At 46.5% G+C, this 17,634-nt stretch overlaps 2 protein-coding genes across 2 annotated transcripts; both read left to right on the forward strand.

Annotated features, from left to right (window-relative positions):
* The first annotated feature begins 15 nt into the window (after window positions 1–15).
* DCL1 (Dicer-like protein 1) lies at window positions 16–5,716 on the forward strand. The gene is made up of 4 exons (XM_024466198.1): window positions 16–2,116; window positions 2,203–3,750; window positions 3,796–4,196; window positions 4,247–5,716. The coding sequence occupies exons 1-4, from the start codon at window positions 449–451 to the stop codon at window positions 5,532–5,534; spliced, it is 4,905 nt and encodes a 1,634-aa protein (XP_024326466.1). The 5' UTR covers window positions 16–448; the 3' UTR covers window positions 5,535–5,716.
* A 372-nt stretch (window positions 5,717–6,088) lies between these two features.
* Window positions 6,089–13,728, forward strand: VC83_02538 (uncharacterized protein). The gene is made up of 4 exons (XM_024466199.1): window positions 6,089–7,010; window positions 7,061–9,522; window positions 9,693–13,289; window positions 13,347–13,728. Exons 1-4 carry the CDS (start codon window positions 6,407–6,409, stop codon window positions 13,401–13,403), a joined length of 6,720 nt encoding a protein of 2,239 aa, XP_024326465.1. The 5' UTR covers window positions 6,089–6,406; the 3' UTR covers window positions 13,404–13,728.
* The last annotated feature ends 3,906 nt before the right edge of the window (window positions 13,729–17,634 follow it).

The raw sequence follows: 17,634 nt of genomic DNA on the forward strand, positions 1-17,634 counted from the left end.
CAAATTCACCATAAATGATGGTGAATCTATAAACCAGAGCTAGGTATACCAGGGCCTTTGAAGCCCGCTTGTTCTTCTTGAGACTTCAATTTGAGTTCAGGCATTTTTCAGGTCAGCGTGGGTGTTTGGTTTGTCCTCATCTTAATGTCGTTTGCTACAGTTCATACGTGAGCGAAACATCGTGTTTGTTCTCTATTTTCGGGGCTTATTTACCCTTTATATTCGCTTTCTATTCTCTCTTCGTTACCCATAACATCTTCCAACCCATCTGAGCCTTCTTTACCCATTCCCTTTACCATCCAGGGTTCACCCACCTATACTACAAAAGTAGTCCTCTCACCTTGTTTACTCTTTGGCTACTCAATTTTGATCAATATTCCACACTGCTGGTACATCTGCACCACTACATGGCCAAAGGGGAGTCGATGGTGCTCCAGGTGAGGGCAATATGGATCTTGATATTGAAATTTCTCAAGTGACAACACTCAAGTCACCTACAACACCAAATCCACCTGCAACCCCAGCTCAACAGGTAGATTCACCGTCTCCTGCAGTCTCTCTGGCTACCGCTTCCAACATGCAAGTTCCTGAAGTCATGGTGCCAGCGTTGGCGAACAGGTCGACAGACGCCGTGATCGAGGATCTTCGTCGTCGTGGACTTCACCCAGGCGCACCAACAGTTCACAAAGAGCGTCTTACAGAATTTGTTGAGGATGTCTCCAGAATAGAAGAAGACATACTTATCGAAGACGAAGACGGAGATGATGAGACCGAGAGCGACGACGAATCGCCAGCACCGAGCGAAAACCAAGAATTGTCGTATGAGAAGTCTGTTCGCGAGTCATATATCCGGAGTCGGATTTTTCAAGCCACCAAAGGCTCAACTGCACCAGAAACTAAAGGCGACGACAAGCAATCCGTCAAGTGGTTAATCAAGGACAGCGGTAGCCAAGAGATTATATCCAGCCCGAGAGAATACCAGATCGAGCTTTTCGAGAAAGCAAAAACACAGAATACCATTGCAGTGCTAGACACGGGTTCTGGCAAGACTCTAATCGCCGCCCTACTCTTACGCCATGTCATCGATGAGGAACTGGAGCGTCGAGAAAATGGAGGCGATAAACGCATTGCTTTCTTCCTGGTGGACTCAGTCGCGCTCGTGTTTCAACAATACGCTGTTCTCAAGTGCAACCTGAACCACAAAATGGAGCAATTTTGCGGAGATATGGGTTGCGACCTCTGGAGCAAGGAGCTTTGGGAGAAACATTTCAACGAGAACATGGTCATAGTGTGTACTGCCGAAGTCCTATTTCAATGCTTGCACCACTCCTTTATCACGATGAAGCAAATCAACCTGCTCATATTCGATGAAGCCCACCATGCAAAACGAAATCACGCCTATGCCAGGATCATCAAAGACTTCTATGCCTCCGAGCCTGATCAGTCACTAGTTCCTAGAATTTTTGGAATGACGGCTTCCCCGGTTGATGCGAGAACGAATATAAAAAGGGGGGCAGCAGAGCTCGAGGCACTATTGCACAGCCAGATAGCTACTGCGTCTGATGCAAGCTTGTTACAGTATACCAACAAGAAAACAAAGGAAGAGGTCGCGTATTACAATGCTCTCCCTCCCTCAACTGAGAGCCAATTGTTCAAAAAGGTCAATCAATTGGTCGGTGGGATTAAGGAGTGCTCGAAGCCATTGGAATACGCAGTAACGGCCAGTTCTGACCTGGGTAGCTGGATCGCTGACCGAGTGTTGTTAATTAGCTTCACTGGGGAAGATGTTAAGAGGTTGGAGGCAAAGATTGAAAGCAACTTTCACAAACAAGCCCAAATCGACCCAATACCTCTGAGCAATCTCGAAAATAGAAAAGAAAAGCTTCAGAGTGCACAACAGATTATTATGGCGCATGTTTTCGCATCTCCACAGCTATCCCGCAGCCAACTTTCGTCCAAAGTACTAGCGCTCGCCAGCAAACTTCGTGAACGATTTGAACGAACTACATTCGATAAGTGTATCGTTTTCGTCAAGCAGAGGTATACGGCCAAACTGTTGGCAGATTTGTTCGCAAGGCCCCAAATAGGCACTCCACACCTCCGGGTTGGGTCATTGGTAAGATATCCGCACAGCTAATTATCCCTGCATTTTATTTCAACTTCTCAACTATGCCCCTCAGCCATGCTAATTGCCTGATACAGACCGGTACTCGAAATAGAAATGGGGCAGACCTCGAAGCATCCTTCCGAAACCAAGTAATCACCTTAAGGAGGTTCAGGCAAGGCGAGATAAATTGCCTCTTTGCAACTTCTGTTGCAGAGGAAGGCCTGGATATTCCAGACTGCAATCTCGTCATTCGATTCGATCTTTACTCGACGGTCATCCAGTATATACAGTCACGGGGTAGGGCGAGACAAGATAACTCTGTCTATTTTCATTTCATCGAGAGAGGTAGTAAGGTGGAGGATGCTCTTGTTAGAGAGGTCCGCCGAAATGAAAACATTCTTAAGGAATTTTGTCAGGCGTTACCTGAAGATCGCTTGCTCTCTGGAAACAACTACAATATGGATTACTTCCTCGCCAAGGAGAGAAACATAATGCGAACATATACAGAACCTTCGACGGGTGCAAAATTGACATATAGGATGAGCCTAAGTGTGCTGGCAAATTTCGTGGCGTCTCTTCCACACAGCAGCGAAAGCACGCCACACCCCGAATACATGATGACGGCTATGGGCGTGAAATATGTTTGTGAAGTTATACTTCCAGAGAACTCGCCGGTCCATGGTGCGATTGGGCGCCCTGCAAACACAAAGCAGGTTGCGAAATGCTCTGCGGCATTTGAGGCTTGCCTCAACCTCAGAAAAGGAAAGCACCTCGACGAATATCTGTTATCGACTTTCAAAGATCGAGGCCCAGCGATGCGGAATGCCCAGCTGGCAATAACCTCCAAAGCCAATACGGACTACGACATGCGTACGAAGCCTTCTATGTGGGCCACTGGTGAAACACCATCGGAACTATTCTTGACAATTATATCTTTAAAAGACCCTGGCCAGCTTGATCGTCCTTCACAGCCACTTGGATTTCTCACTCGTGGGCCATTGCCATCATTTCCACAGTTTCAGTTGTATTTTGGTAGCGGAAAGCACACTGCAGCTGTGTCAACAGCTGTGGGCAGTCTGCCAGTCAGCTCTGAAACACTGGAATTAATTAATACTTTCACCCTAAGGATATTCAAAGATATTTTTAGCAAGGAGTACGAATCCGACTCTGCTAAAATGCCCTATTTTATAGTCCCAATCGCCGACACAGATGCAGAAAGCCAAACGAGGTTACCGGCGGACTTGATTTCGTGGGACATTCTGAAAACAGTCAGTGATAATCAGTGGCTTACATGGGACGAATCAACGCCAGAGTCTTTTTTTGAGGACAAGTACATTCTGGACCCTTTCGACGGGTCACGGAAAATATGGACGAGGAAAGTAACGCACGAGTATAAGCCACTGGACCCCGTGCCGCCAAACACAGCTACTCGTTTGGCGAGAAAGAATAACTCGAACATCCTTGAGTATTCCTGCAGCTTGTTTAAGGTGGCAAGAAGTAAGAGGACGTTCAGTGAAACCCAGCCAGTTATTGAAGGCGACGTTATTCCTTTTCGTCGAAATTTCTTGGATGATCACGACGATCCAGCTAATTCAGGTCCTACGAAATGCTATGTGGTCCCAGAGCCTCTTACAATATCAGCAGTAAGTACTCCAGGTTTGTGGAATAACACACACTAATTGTTGCAGCTCCCGACTAGAATTGTCGCTATGGCGTACACATTTCCTGCTATTATTCACCGCATTGAATCCTATCTCGTCGCTGTTGAGGCATGCTCCATGCTACATCTCCCTATTTCAGCGGATTTGGCACTAGAATGCATGACGAAAGATACTCGAAACACTGACGAGCACGGCGAAGAACAGGTCGAGTTTCAGAGAGGCATGGGAAATAATTATGAGCGGCTTGAGTTCCTTGGAGACTGCTTTTTGAAAATGGCGACGTCAATCTCACTCTACACACTCCACCCAGACAGCAATGAGTTTGACTTCCATGTCAAGCGTATGTTAATGATCTGCAACAAGAACCTTATGGACGTAGCCTTGCAGCTGAAATTATATGAGTTCATTCGTTCCCAGGCGTTTAATCGGTATGTAGCTCGGACATCGGTATATCTATTTCTCACTAACGAATTTGTAGACGGGCGTGGTATCCAGAAGGCCTTGTTCTCAAGAAGGGCAAAGCTGCTCAAGCTCCCAAGAAGCACAAGTTGGGCGACAAAACAATAGCTGATGTGTCTGAAGCATTAATTGGTGCCGCACTACTCACACCATCTAATGGTCACGCAATGGACCATGCAGTGCGAGCTGTCACAGAACTTGTCTACAGCACTGATCATGCCATTGAAAAATGGGAGGATTACTTCAAGGGTTACACGAAGCCAAAGTATCAGATTGCAGCTTCAACGGCGTCTCAGCGAAACGTTGCTGAGCAAATCGAAATTACTCACAATTACCACTTTCACTATCCTCGACTCCTCCGCTCGGCGTTTACCCACCCATCATATCCATTTGCATACGAACGGGTTCCTAACTATCAGAGACTTGAATTTCTGGGAGATTCATTGCTTGATATGGCTTGTGTCAACTTCCTCTTTCATCGATTTCCGACCAAAGACCCACAATGGTTGACAGAACACAAAATGGCGATGGTATCTAATCAGTTCCTTGGCGCTGTTTGCGTAGCACTTGGATTCCATACGCAGTTGCTGCAGTTCAACCCCATTATCCAAGGCAGTATCACAGAGTACGTGTGTGAAATAACTGAAGCCCGTGAGCAGGCGGAGCAAGACGCCATCCGCCATGGAAAGCTAGCTTCTGAGTGCGCCCGCGATTATTGGCTCCATACCAAGCTCCCTCCAAAATGCTTACCAGATATCATTGAAGCATATATTGGAGCAATTTTCGTCGACTCGTCCTTCAACTACGGAGAGGTGGAGCGCTTCTTTGACCTTCATATGAAGTGGTACTTTGAGGATATTACTCTATATGACACGTTTGCCAACAAGCATCCAGTAACCTTTCTTCACAAGTTCCTTCAACAGAACATGGGATGTGCGAAGAATATAATTACCGCATCATCGATGCCAGATGATGCCAGCGGGACCCCCCCCAAGATCCTCGCCACTGTGATGATCCATAGCCAGATACTGGTTGGCGTGGAGAGGGACAGCGCCAGATATGCAAAGATCGCCGTCGCCCAGCAAGCATTGGAAATTCTGAAAGGAGGAACCCTTACCCAGTTCAGACAAACGTACAGATGCGATTGTAAAGAGAAGGGGCTTGATGTGGAGGATTGCCACATGGAGGACGCTGGACAGGAATCACTGGAAAACCATGTGGGGATCCCAACGTTAGACATGGAGTCGGCGATGAGGGAGGATATTGGAATGGATAACAGCCGAAGCGGCTCGATCAGTTCAGTTTAATGATGGGGTTCGTACAGACCATACGGGATGTCGAGACCTGAACATAATTTGCTGTGGCACAGAGGCCATTTCTACGAAGCACCATCGCTCTACTTGAAGTCATTGAGATTCCAGATTCTTCCATAGCTCAATCTGAATTCTAGATAATCTTATAGCTTAGCCTATACTCATGAAAATACCAGATGATGAACTGGCTGAGTCGTGAAGTTCCTCGAGTATGTTGGCAGCGGTGAAAAAGTTATTTACAACCAATCCCATTAAATAAAATAAGTTATTCAAATTAATTTTGGGAAAATAGTTCCAAATCGTGATTTAACTGCTTGCCCACTCTACCGCATTCACCATAACTGCAAGCACAAATTAGAGTATAGATACAAAATTATACCTGGCCATCACTGTCGAACTGAGATTTGAGGATATTCATATCGTCTGCCACAATCCGCCGAGAGTCTTATCTGAAGCGAGTTCGGAGACAAATACATTGCGTGCTGACTAATAATGTGCTAGCGCTTTTGTGCAGATTTTCTCATCAGGTACTCGTATTAGCCAATGAAAACGCCGAATTGGCCTTAAGCTTTTTTTAGCGCTTGACGAATAATGACATGGGTTCCTACATATTTTTTTTGGCAGAACTTCAGCTTCGACTTTCTGACTGTGAGATTTATGCTCACCAATCTCACGCAGAGTCTTTTCCCCTCTACTTGATGTTCAATTGTGTCTAATCTGCGGCCTTGTTCTCCGTCTTGATTGACTGTGAGATACTTAGATTGAACTTCTAAGGCGGCTCTAGGGCTTTTGCCGCCCATCTTCGACGAGCTCAGAGATTTACGAATACCCCGCTATACGTCGTACACATCGGAACACTCGCAACCATGGCCGAAATAACATACGTCCCGGTCGCTGCTCGGCTGCGGGGCAGCACCGACGAGAGCCTCGTCGCACTCGAACTCCAAGATGGCGTTGTGTACCAAGGGTACAGCTTCGGTGCCCCCAAGAGCATCGCCGGAGAATTGGTCTTCCAGACAGGAATGGTCGGATACCCAGAATCTGTGACTGACCCGTCTTACCGGGGTCAAATCCTCGTCATTACATTCCCTCTTGTAGGAAACTATGGTGTGCCCTCCCGGGAAACAATGGACGAACTCCTCAAGGACGTTCCCGTCCACTTCGAATCCTCAGAGATTCACATTGCTGGCTTGGTCGTTGCCTCCTATGCAGGCGAGGACTACAGCCACTACCTTGCCACATCCTCCCTTGGAGCATGGCTGAAGGAACAGGGGGTTCCCGCCATGTATGGCGTTGACACCAGAGCCCTCACCAAGAGAATCCGGGACGAAGGTAGTATGCTGGGGCGGATGCTCCTGCAGAAGCAAGGCCTCACTAATGGCAACGCTACCCGACTGTCGGAGGACTGGCGCTCGGGTTTTGAGGCTGTGGAGTGGTCTAACCCGAACGCTACAAATCTGGTTGCAGATGGTGAGCTCTACTCAAATGTCCCCCTCGAACATTTCTGACTGTAGACAAAGTCTCGATCAAGGCCCCGAAATTATACTCTCCCAAGCCTTCCGACGCTCTCCTCCACCCTTCTGGACGCCCAATCCGAGTACTGTGCTTAGATGTCGGACTCAAGTACAACCAACTGAGGTGTCTCGTCAGGCGTGGCGTTGAGGTCCTTGTATGCCCATGGGACTACGACTTCCCCGCCCTTGCCGGCAAGGATTACGACGGACTCTTCATTTCCAACGGTCCAGGTGATCCAGCTATGATGACCAAAACTGTCAAGCATATCAAAGCCGCCGTTGAAGAGAACCGCACCCCAGTCTTCGGTATCTGCCTTGGTCACCAGCTTCTCGCGAGAGCAACTGGCGCAAGCACCCTGAAGATGAAGTTTGGTAACCGCGGCCACAATATTCCATGCACGAACATGTTGACTGGAAAATGTCACATTACTTCCCAGAACCATGGTTATGCTGTGGATACCGCTTCATTGCCCGCAGAATGGGAGGAGCTTTTCGTCAACGCCAACGACGGCTCAAACGAGGGTATCCGCCACGTCAGCAAGCCACACTTCAGTGTCCAATTCCATCCTGAAAGCACACCCGGCCCAAGGGATACCGAGTTCTTGTTTGATGTCTTCATCAACACTATCGTCAAGACTCTGGGTGATGCCACCCAATTGAACCTGCCCGTGCAATTCCCTGGAGGCGAGGCTGCCGAGACGGCAAAACTGAACCCCAGAGTCGATGTCAAGAAGGTTTTGGTTCTTGGAAGTGGTGGTCTGAGCATTGGCCAGGCCGGCGAGTTTGATTACTCTGGAAGTCAGGCCATCAAGGCTCTGAAGGAGGAAGGCATTTACACCGTCCTGATCAACCCAAATATTGCCACCATTCAGACATCAAAGGGTCTTGCCGACAAGGTTTATTTCCTCCCAGTCACTGCCAACTTTGTCCGCAAAGTGATTCTCTACGAGCGCCCTGATGCCATCTATGTCACCTTCGGTGGTCAGACTGCGCTGCAGGTCGGAATTCAATTGAAAGATGAATTTGAGGGACTCGGCGTTAAGGTTCTCGGAACCCCGATTGACACCATCATCACAACTGAAGATCGTGAGCTCTTCGCCAGAAGCATGGAATCCATTGGCGAGAAGTGCGCCAAGTCTGCCTCCGCAAGCACTGTCGAGGAGGCCATGCACGTTGTCAAAGACATCGGTTTCCCCGTCATTGTTCGCGCAGCTTATGCCCTTGGTGGCTTAGGCTCCGGATTCGCCGACAACGAGGCCGAGCTACTGGAGCTTTGCCAAAAGGCGTTTGCTGCCTCACCTCAAGTCTTGGTGGAGCGCAGTATGAAGGGCTGGAAGGAGATCGAATACGAGGTCGTCAGAGATGCCAGGGACAACTGCATCACTGTCTGTAACATGGAGAACTTCGACCCTCTCGGTATCCATACCGGTGACTCAATTGTCGTTGCTCCGTCACAGACTCTGTCCGACGAAGACTACAACATGCTCCGCACCACTGCTGTCAACGTTATTCGCCATCTTGGTGTCGTCGGAGAATGTAACATCCAATACGCGCTTAACCCACATTCGCAAGAATACTGCATTATCGAGGTCAACGCGAGACTCTCCCGTTCCTCCGCTTTGGCTTCCAAGGCTACTGGATACCCATTGGCCTTTATCGCTGCCAAACTTGGTCTCGGTATCCCACTGAATGAGATCAAGAACTCCGTCACCAAGGAAACCTCTGCCTGCTTCGAGCCATCTCTGGATTACGTCGTCGTCAAGATGCCAAGATGGGACTTGAAGAAGTTCACTCGAGTCTCCACGGAACTTGGCTCCTCCATGAAGAGTGTTGGCGAGGTCATGAGCATTGGCAGGACGTTTGAGGAAGCCATCCAGAAGGCTATCAGATCCATCGATTTCCACAACCTCGGATTCAGCGAGACTCCGGCCTTGATGTCCATCGATGATGAGCTCCAGACCCCATCCGACCAGCGTCTTTTCGCCATTGCAAATGCAATGCACGAGGGCTACTCGGTTGACAAGATCCACAACATGACCAAGATTGACAAGTGGTTCCTCAGCAAGCTCAAGGGCCTCAACGACTTTGCCAAGTACATGTCCACATTTGACACAAGCAGCATCTCGATTGACCTCCTGCGACAAGCAAAGCAGCTTGGTTTCTGTGATCGCCAATTGGCGAAATTCTGGAGCTCGACTGAGTTGGCCGTTAGAAGGCTCAGAACCGAGGCTGGCGTCACTCCTTTTGTCAAGCAAATCGATACGGTAGCAGCTGAGTTCCCTGCTTTCACCAACTATCTCTACATGACATACAATGGCTCCGAGCACGACTTGGAATTCAACGACAATGGTGTCATGGTACTTGGATCCGGAGTGTACAGAATTGGTTCATCTGTGGAGTTCGACTGGTGCTCCGTCAGAGCTATTCGCACTCTTCGTGAGAGCGGGCACAAAACTGTCATGGTAAACGTAAGTTCAAGAAATTTTCATTGTTTTCTACGGTGTGAGGCGCCTTCCCTTTGGGTCTTGATCCAAATCACCTGAATCACGGGAATGGTTCACGTGATCCACCTCGAATTTTTCTCATCCCAGTCACTATGATACTATATTCCTATTACAGTTGCTAACTTGACGAAAAGATGAACCCGGAGACCGTTTCGACTGATTACGATGAAGCCGATAGACTTTACTTTGAGAATATCAACTTGGAGACGATTATCGACATCTACGAGCTGGAATCATCGATTGGCATTCTCATGGCCATGGGCGGCCAAACGCCACAAAACATTGCCTTACCATTACACCGCCTCAACGTCAAGGTATTGGGAACATCTCCTGAGATGATTGACAATGCCGAGAACAGATACAAGTTCTCCCGCATGTTGGACAGAATCGAAGTTGATCAGCCTACATGGAAGGAGTTGACAAGCTTTGAGGAGGCAAAAGAGTTCTGTAACAAGGTTTCATACCCAGTGCTGGTTCGCCCTTCATATGTCCTCTCTGGAGCAGCAATGAACACGGTCTACTCTGAGCCGGATCTTGAGGCATACCTCAAGCAAGCTTCCGAGGTTTCTCGCGAGCACCCAGTCGTCATTACCAAGTACATTGAGAACGCCAAAGAAATCGAGATGGACGCAGTTGCCAAGGACGGTGTGATGATCGGCCATTTCATCTCTGAGCACGTCGAGAACGCTGGTGTCCACTCTGGAGACGCCACTCTTATTCTCCCACCTCAAGACTTGGAGGATACAACTATCAAGCGTATCGAGGAGGCAACTCGCAAGATTGGTATGGCTTTGAACATTACAGGTCCATACAATATCCAATTTATCGCCAAGGATAACGACATCAAGGTGATTGAGTGCAATGTCAGAGCCTCTCGCTCGTTCCCATTCGTATCCAAGGTTATGGGAGTAGATCTTATTGAGCTGGCCACCAAGGCAATCATGGATCTCCCATTTGAGGCATACGCACCTACAACACTGGTACCAGGAACGGTCGGTGTCAAGGTCCCCCAGTTCAGTTTCTCGCGACTTTCTGGTGCTGATCCAGTCTTGGGTGTTGAGATGGCTTCTACAGGAGAAGTGGCTTCGTTTGGAAGAGATAAGTATGAGGCCTACCTCAAAGCTTTGGTCTCCACTGGCTTCAAGCTTCCAGAGCGCAACATCCTTCTATCCATCGGATCTTACAAGGATAAGAACGAGATGCTTCCGTCGGTGAAGAAGCTGCAGGCTCTGGGCTACAAACTTTTTGCCACGGCCGGTACCGCCGATTTCTTCATGGAGCATGGCATTCGCACTCAGTATCTTGAAATCTTGGCCGAGGAGGACGAGCAAAAGTCGGAATACTCCCTGACGCAGCATCTTGCGAACAATATGATCGATCTTTACATCAATCTTCCATCCAGCAATCGCTACAGAAGACCTGCGAACTACATGTCGAAGGGCTACAAGACTCGCAGAATGGCAGTCGACTACCAAACTCCTCTTGTGACCAATGTCAAGAACGCCAAGATCCTCATCGAGGCAATCGCAAGACATTACGATATGGAAATCACCACCCGCGATTACCAGACCAGCCACCGAACGGTTGTTCTTCCAGGCCTCGTTAATATTCAGGCTTTCCTGCCTGGCATCGCCACGTCCGGAAGCAATGATCTGCAAACCGTGACCGAGGCATCCATTGCCGCCGGTTTCACCATGATCAGAGTCATGCCCGTTGGCTTGGATAGTTCCATCACTGATGCGAGGACATTGGATATTGCACAGGCCAACAGCAGACAAGGCGCAAGCTGCGACTACAACTTCTCTGTCGCCGCAACTTCTTCCAATGCTGAGCAAATTAGCTTGATCGCTGGAGAGGTTGGATCGTTGTTTATCCCATTCAACCACCTTAATGATAACATCAGCAAGGTCGCAGCGGTTACTGCTCACTTTGATTCTTGGCCAACCTACAAGCCAATCATCACCGATGCCAAGGTGACCGACCTTGCCTCAATCCTGCTCCTCGCCAGTCTACACAGCAGGAATGTCCATGTCACAAATGTCACCACCAAGGAAGATATTAGACTCATCGCTATGAGCAAGGACAAGGGTCTCACCGTCACCTGCGATGTTTCCATTTATTCTCTATTTGTTTCTCAAAAGGAGTATCCTGAGTGCTCTTTCTTGCCAACGGTTGCTGATCAAACCGCTCTTTGGGAGCATTTGAGTACCATCGACATCTTCTCTATTGGCAGTGTACCATACCAACTTGCCAACGCAGCTGGGGAGAAGGCCACCCCGGCAGTCGGAATTTCGGATGCCCTCCCTCTACTCTTCTCCGCTGTTGCAGACGGCAGATTGACTGTCGACGATATCAAGATTCGCCTCCATGATAACCCAGTCCGCATCTTCGAGCTCCATGAGCAAGTCGGTGCGTCAGTTGAGGTAGAAATTGACAGGCCTTACGCAAAGGCGGCCGGTCCAGTCTGGTCTCCATTTGTTGGCAAGGTTCTCCGCGGATCCGTCCAAAGAGTTATTTTCAACGATAAGGCCGCCTGCCTCGATGGCGAGCCTTGTGATGGAGGACCACTAGGAAAGGATATGTCTTCGCATGTACTTGTCCAGGTGCCTCAATCCCCAGCCGTCAAGGGCATTCAATCTCCGCTTCTCAGCCCGATGGTTGAAGCTACGGATCGCTCAAAGGCACGACGCACATCCTCTCTATTGGGCCAACAACCCGGACCACGAGCATTCAGTCGCCAGAGAGCTCTTGAAGGCTCGGCAATTGTCAACCTGCCATCAAGGATTGCGCCAACTGAGGAATACGGTGTTCCATTGTACCCTCAGCCATCTATCTCACCATCCTTGCAATCGCTGCTCGCGCGCTCGCCATTCAAGAACCAGCACGTCATTTCCGTTAAGCAGTTCACTCGCTCTGATCTCCACGTGCTGTTCACCGTTGCACAAGAGATGCGGCTGGGTGTTCAACGCGAAGGTGTCCTTGACATCCTGAAGGGACGCGTCTTGTGCACCATATTCTACGAGCCTAGCACGCGTACCTCGACCTCTTTCGATGCCGCCATGCAACGCCTTGGAGGTCGCACTATTGCCATCTCCACAGAGCACTCGAGCACTGTCAAGGGTGAAAGCCTCCAGGACTCCCTGCGCACTCTCGCATGTTACGGTGACGCAATCGTTCTCCGCCACCCAGAGGAGAACTCGGTTGATATCGCAACCAAGTACTGCCCTGTCCCAGTCATCAATGGCGGCAATGGAAGCAAGGAGCACCCTACGCAGGCATTCCTGGACCTGTTCACTATTCGCGAAGAGCTCGGCACTGTCACTGGCCTGACAATCACGTTCACGGGAGATCTGCTCCACGGTCGCACCGTGCACTCCCTGTGCAAGCTACTGCAATACTATGACGTACAAGTCCAACTTGTGTCACCTCCTCAGCTTGCACTCCCAGCCGACATCCGAGACATGCTCAAGGCATCTGGCCAGCTTTTGTTGGAGACTACGGAGCTTACTCCGGATATCGTGGCGAAGAGTGATGTGCTCTACTGCACTCGTGTCCAGAAAGAGAGATTCGCTGATCTCGCTGAGTATGAGAGGCTCAAGGATACATTCATCATTGATAACAAGACATTGAAGGCAGCAAAGCCAAGCATGGTTGTCATGCACCCGCTTCCAAGGAACGCGGAGGTTGCGGGAGAGGTGGACTTCGACCAGCGCGCTGCGTACTTCAGACAGGTGAGTCACATTCCCCAATTTTACAGCTCGCACAAAATACTGACTACTAGTGTGCAGATGAGATATGGGCTGTACTGCCGCATGGCGCTGTTGGCTCTAGTTATGGCACCATAAATGAGTGGGGTTGTGGTTTAGTTGACCATTTCCGATAGAATTTTTGCGAGAGTGTTTGCACGCACAAATGTGGATTTTTTATTTGCATTTCTCTTGGCGTAGCTAGGTGGAGGTCGTAGATTCTAAAAAGTACTGCATTTTAAATAATGATGGGATGTGGTGTAAATGGGTTGTTTGAAGTATATACACTTCGGCGGTTGTATTTTATGGGTTGGGTTGGTGGTGTGTTACGTGTTGTGTGTATATAACGTATTTCACATGCGAGCTGGTCACCCAAGCGAGCTGGTCTGTGAATTTTTCACCCAAAATCAGGAAATTTGCAAGCTAATAACTCAACAACAACTTGATAATATATTCTAAAACTGTGTGTACAGCTTGGTCTATACATGTAGATTTCTTTATTCTAGCTTGAGAGCAATTAGTTAAGATATAAAGACCTAGTCTAAATCTTAATGCTTATACTTAATATCTTAAGAACTACAACATAGAAGCCTTATCACATAGTTTTATAAAGAAACTAGCCATGGTATCAATTAGTCAATGGTATCAAAAGTACTTTCCTCGAAGTACGATCATCTTGACCACTTAGATACAAAGAAAGACAAAAAGCAACTAGGTTTGAAGAGATCTTGTGTTGGAGAATGGCCAGACCTCGAGGCAGCATTGTTCGAATGGCAACAACAAATGGAAGATACAACAGCTATTATTACTAGAGATATTCTCAAGGCGCAAGCAGCAAAACTCTGGGAGAATCTACTGCACTATGCTAATATCAAACAACCTAAATGGTCAATTGGATGGCTGAATTGATTTAAAATACGGTTTAAAATCAAAGAATTTGTACGTCATGGTGAAGGAGGATCTGTAGCAATCAACAATTCAGATAATATCAAACAGATAGATGAGCTTCATATTCTTGTTTCGACATACAACCCTTCTGATATTCTGAATATAGACGAAACATGCTTATATTAGAAGCTATTGTAACACTGACTTCTAAACGATAGAAGACACAGAGGTTTCTTGCGTAAGGTTGACTTGACAGAGGAGGCAGGGGATTAGACACAAAGGCTTTCCAAGTAACACGTTACAGTATTGTAAAGAATACTATATTGAGTTGAGCACAAAGCTCCTATCTAAGGAAATACTATCTACTTATATAGTGGCGTTGTGCCAAAGGGATATCTGTGGATAACATGGATAACATAATATCCATGATATCCAATGTTATCCATCACGTGAGGTTGCAGCCGTAAGCGCTAGCCATAGCACTAGCACTTAGCCGTAACATCAGTGAGGTGCTAACCTCTGACTTATCCCTGAGTTCTCAGACTCAACATTTGTTACAACTTGTCTAAACCACTCCACTACATCATACACCTGATTGCTGCGTTGTGAAATAGTCTAAGCTACAACCCTTTGGCTCTGTTTCCTAAGACAGCTCGTTGTCTTAGTAAAATCACCCCTTCCTTGGATGGCTAGATTCTCACATCTGGTGCACCCACCATTACAGCTAGTATTTCCAGAGACACCACAGCACTGCTTCTTCGGCTCAGACCTCGTTGTAGAACTACTACCCTACTGCATTTCCCGCTTCACCTAGACATCAACCTCGTTTTGCGCCATCTGATCCTGTCCCTCAGCTACTGTCAGAGTTCCTCCTTGTCTAAGACCTAAGATTTAGGTCAAAAGTGGGGGTGAAACTCAATATCTTAGTAACTACAAGGCCACAGAGTACTTTAAATGCTTATAGAAGGCTAAATACATATTTTTACAGTTTATTATTAAAGGGTTGTTGAGGTATTAATGTAATGGTGGGTGCACCAGATGTGAGAATCTAGCCACCCAAGGAAGGGATGATTTTACTAAGACAACACACTGTCTTAGGAAAAAGAGCCAAAGGGTCGTAGCTTAGACTATTCCACAATGCAGCAATCAGGTGTATGATGTAGTGGAGTGGTTTAGACAAGTTGTAACAAATGTTGAGTCTGAGAACTCAGGGATAAGTCAGAGGTTAGCACCTCACTGACTTTTCAGAAACAAGGAGTAACAAGATCAATGCTTGGAAGCTTGGAAAAGACGTGGAAGTATGTGATAGTCGATTTACTGTATTGTCTGCTTGCCCTTTCTTAAGGAAAGGGCAAACCTATTTATGCTAAAGGAGTGTAGTTCTCTCATTTTCCAAGACTTTCCATGACTAACCAGGCTTGGTAACTGTAGACGACGTAAGAGAATCCCATAGAACCATCTCCTAAGTTCCTAGCCTATAGGAAGTGAAAGGAGGTCCAAGGTCAGAGTACCCCTATCGACAGATTATGTCATAACTTAACCAATCTTGTGGGTAACTAAGGAGCGATGACGTGTAATGAATCATAGACGGTTGTAGAAGCTTTTGGAGCTATCGTTCATGTTCCTAGGCCTCTAGTTGATAGAGATATGTCATGTGTAGTATTAGCCCAGTAACTAAGGAGTGATGTCATGTAATGAATCATAGAGGGTTGTAGAGATATGCTATGTGGTCATATCGGCCCAGTAACTAAGGAGCAATGATGTGTAATGAATCATAGAGGGTTGTAGCAATCGTTGAGTAGTATTGCTCTTGTTGTTGGTGTGACAAGCCAAAATATGTATAGTGACTTGTAGGTTTGAGGAGGAGATTTCTAAGTTTGCTCTTGAGTTTGATAGCAAACTGAGTGCAACGAATGTCAGTATGACAATTAAGTTGCAAAATTCATGATTTTTAGTGTAAAATGCGGTGGCCTGCTCGGTGATATAGCCCGCTTGCATATTAACCATGTTAACGTATTTCACAAGTGAACGGATTACACAAGCGAGAGGATCACTAAACTTCCTACCTAAAATCAAGAAATTTACAAGATAATAACTTAACAACAACTTCATAATATATATTTAAAAATGTATTTTTAGCCTTTTATATTCAGTTGAATTCCTTCCTAATTATTTAGGAATAATCTATTTAGTAGTTCTTAAGATATTAAGTTTAAGCACTGAAATTTAGACTAGGTCTTCATATTTTAAAAGTGTGTATTTAGGTTTATCTATACACATAGATTCATCTATATGCAGTTTTAGAGCAATTAGAACCATAGATATTAAGATATAATGGCCTAGTGTAAATTTCAGCACCTACATTAGCATTTACACTTAATATCTCAAGAATTAATGCATAGATTATTCCTAGATAATAGGTAGGAATCTAACGAAGTATAAAAAGCTAGAAACATACTTTTAATATATATTATAAAGTCGTTGTTAAGTTATTATCTTGTAAATTTCTCAATTTTAGGTGTAAAGTTTAGTAATCGCTTTGCTTGTATGATCGCTTTGCTTGTGAAATATGTTATACATAATTGAATTCATTAATCTATTCTCGTTTCTTGTGCATTGTATTGTACTATTCATAATCTTAGCTAAGCTGTTGTCTCTACCTATAAAGCGTAAGCCTAAGGTCTCATAGGAGTCTAGGGAACTAGGTTAGGAGGCAGGAAGGTATCATATTTAGTAAGCACAATAAGTCTATGTATATATATACTATTGACTAGAGTCCTTCTTCTGAGGCCTCTAGTCCCTTTAGGTGCCCTATGCCCTAGTTTATAAGTGCTATAGTCCTTAAGATAGGTCATGAACTTGTGGATACTCTACCTGTTCTCCTTAGGTGGCGCACTAGTTATCCCATTCATTCATAGGGACCCCCTCTAGGTATTAGGCTACGAAGGCCACCTTCGATTGCTTAGTTGGAAATATCCTTAGTTGGTACTAGAAGATGGCGCGGATTAAGGCCATGAACTCGTTAAGCTCCTAGGTGGATTTACCCTTTGTCATACTGACATTCGTTGCACTCAGTTTGCTATCAAACTCAAGAGCAAACTTGGAAATCTCCTCCTCAAACCTACAAGTCACTATACATATTTTGGCTTATCACACCAACAACAAGAGCAATACTACTTGTCATACTGACATTCGTTGCACTCAGTTTGCTATCAAACTCAAGAGCAAACTTAGAAACCTCCTCAAACCTACAAGTCAACATACATATCTTGGCTTATCACATCAACAACAGAAGCAATACTACTCAACGATTGCTGCAAACTCTTCGACTACATCTGTTTATGCTACATACATCACGGCATATCATTTGGACACTCATTGAACAAGTTATTAAGAAAATCTCCTCCTTAAGGGGGTGGGCCAATACTACCACATGGCATAT

Source organism: Pseudogymnoascus destructans (assembly GCF_001641265.1).
Source record: "Pseudogymnoascus destructans isolate 20631-21 unplaced genomic scaffold scaffold_5, whole genome shotgun sequence".
Classification (NCBI taxonomy): domain Eukaryota; kingdom Fungi; phylum Ascomycota; class Leotiomycetes; order Thelebolales; family Thelebolaceae; genus Pseudogymnoascus; species Pseudogymnoascus destructans.

Excerpts from the sequence above, each read along its gene's own strand:
- DCL1 (XM_024466198.1), top strand. The coding sequence starts at position 449 with ATGGATCTTGATATTGAAATTTCTCAAGTGACAACACTCAAGTCACCT. Across the intron at positions 3,751-3,795 it reads AGCCTCTTACAATATCAGCA|CTCCCGACTAGAATTGTCGC; the intron begins GTAAGTACTCCA and ends TAATTGTTGCAG. Across the intron at positions 4,197-4,246 it reads CGTTCCCAGGCGTTTAATCG|ACGGGCGTGGTATCCAGAAG; the intron begins GTATGTAGCTCG and ends ACGAATTTGTAG.
- VC83_02538 (XM_024466199.1), top strand. The coding sequence starts at position 6,407 with ATGGCCGAAATAACATACGTCCCGGTCGCTGCTCGGCTGCGGGGCAGC. Across the intron at positions 7,011-7,060 it reads TACAAATCTGGTTGCAGATG|TCTCGATCAAGGCCCCGAAA; the intron begins GTGAGCTCTACT and ends CTGTAGACAAAG. Across the intron at positions 9,523-9,692 it reads ACAAAACTGTCATGGTAAAC|ATGAACCCGGAGACCGTTTC; the intron begins GTAAGTTCAAGA and ends CTTGACGAAAAG.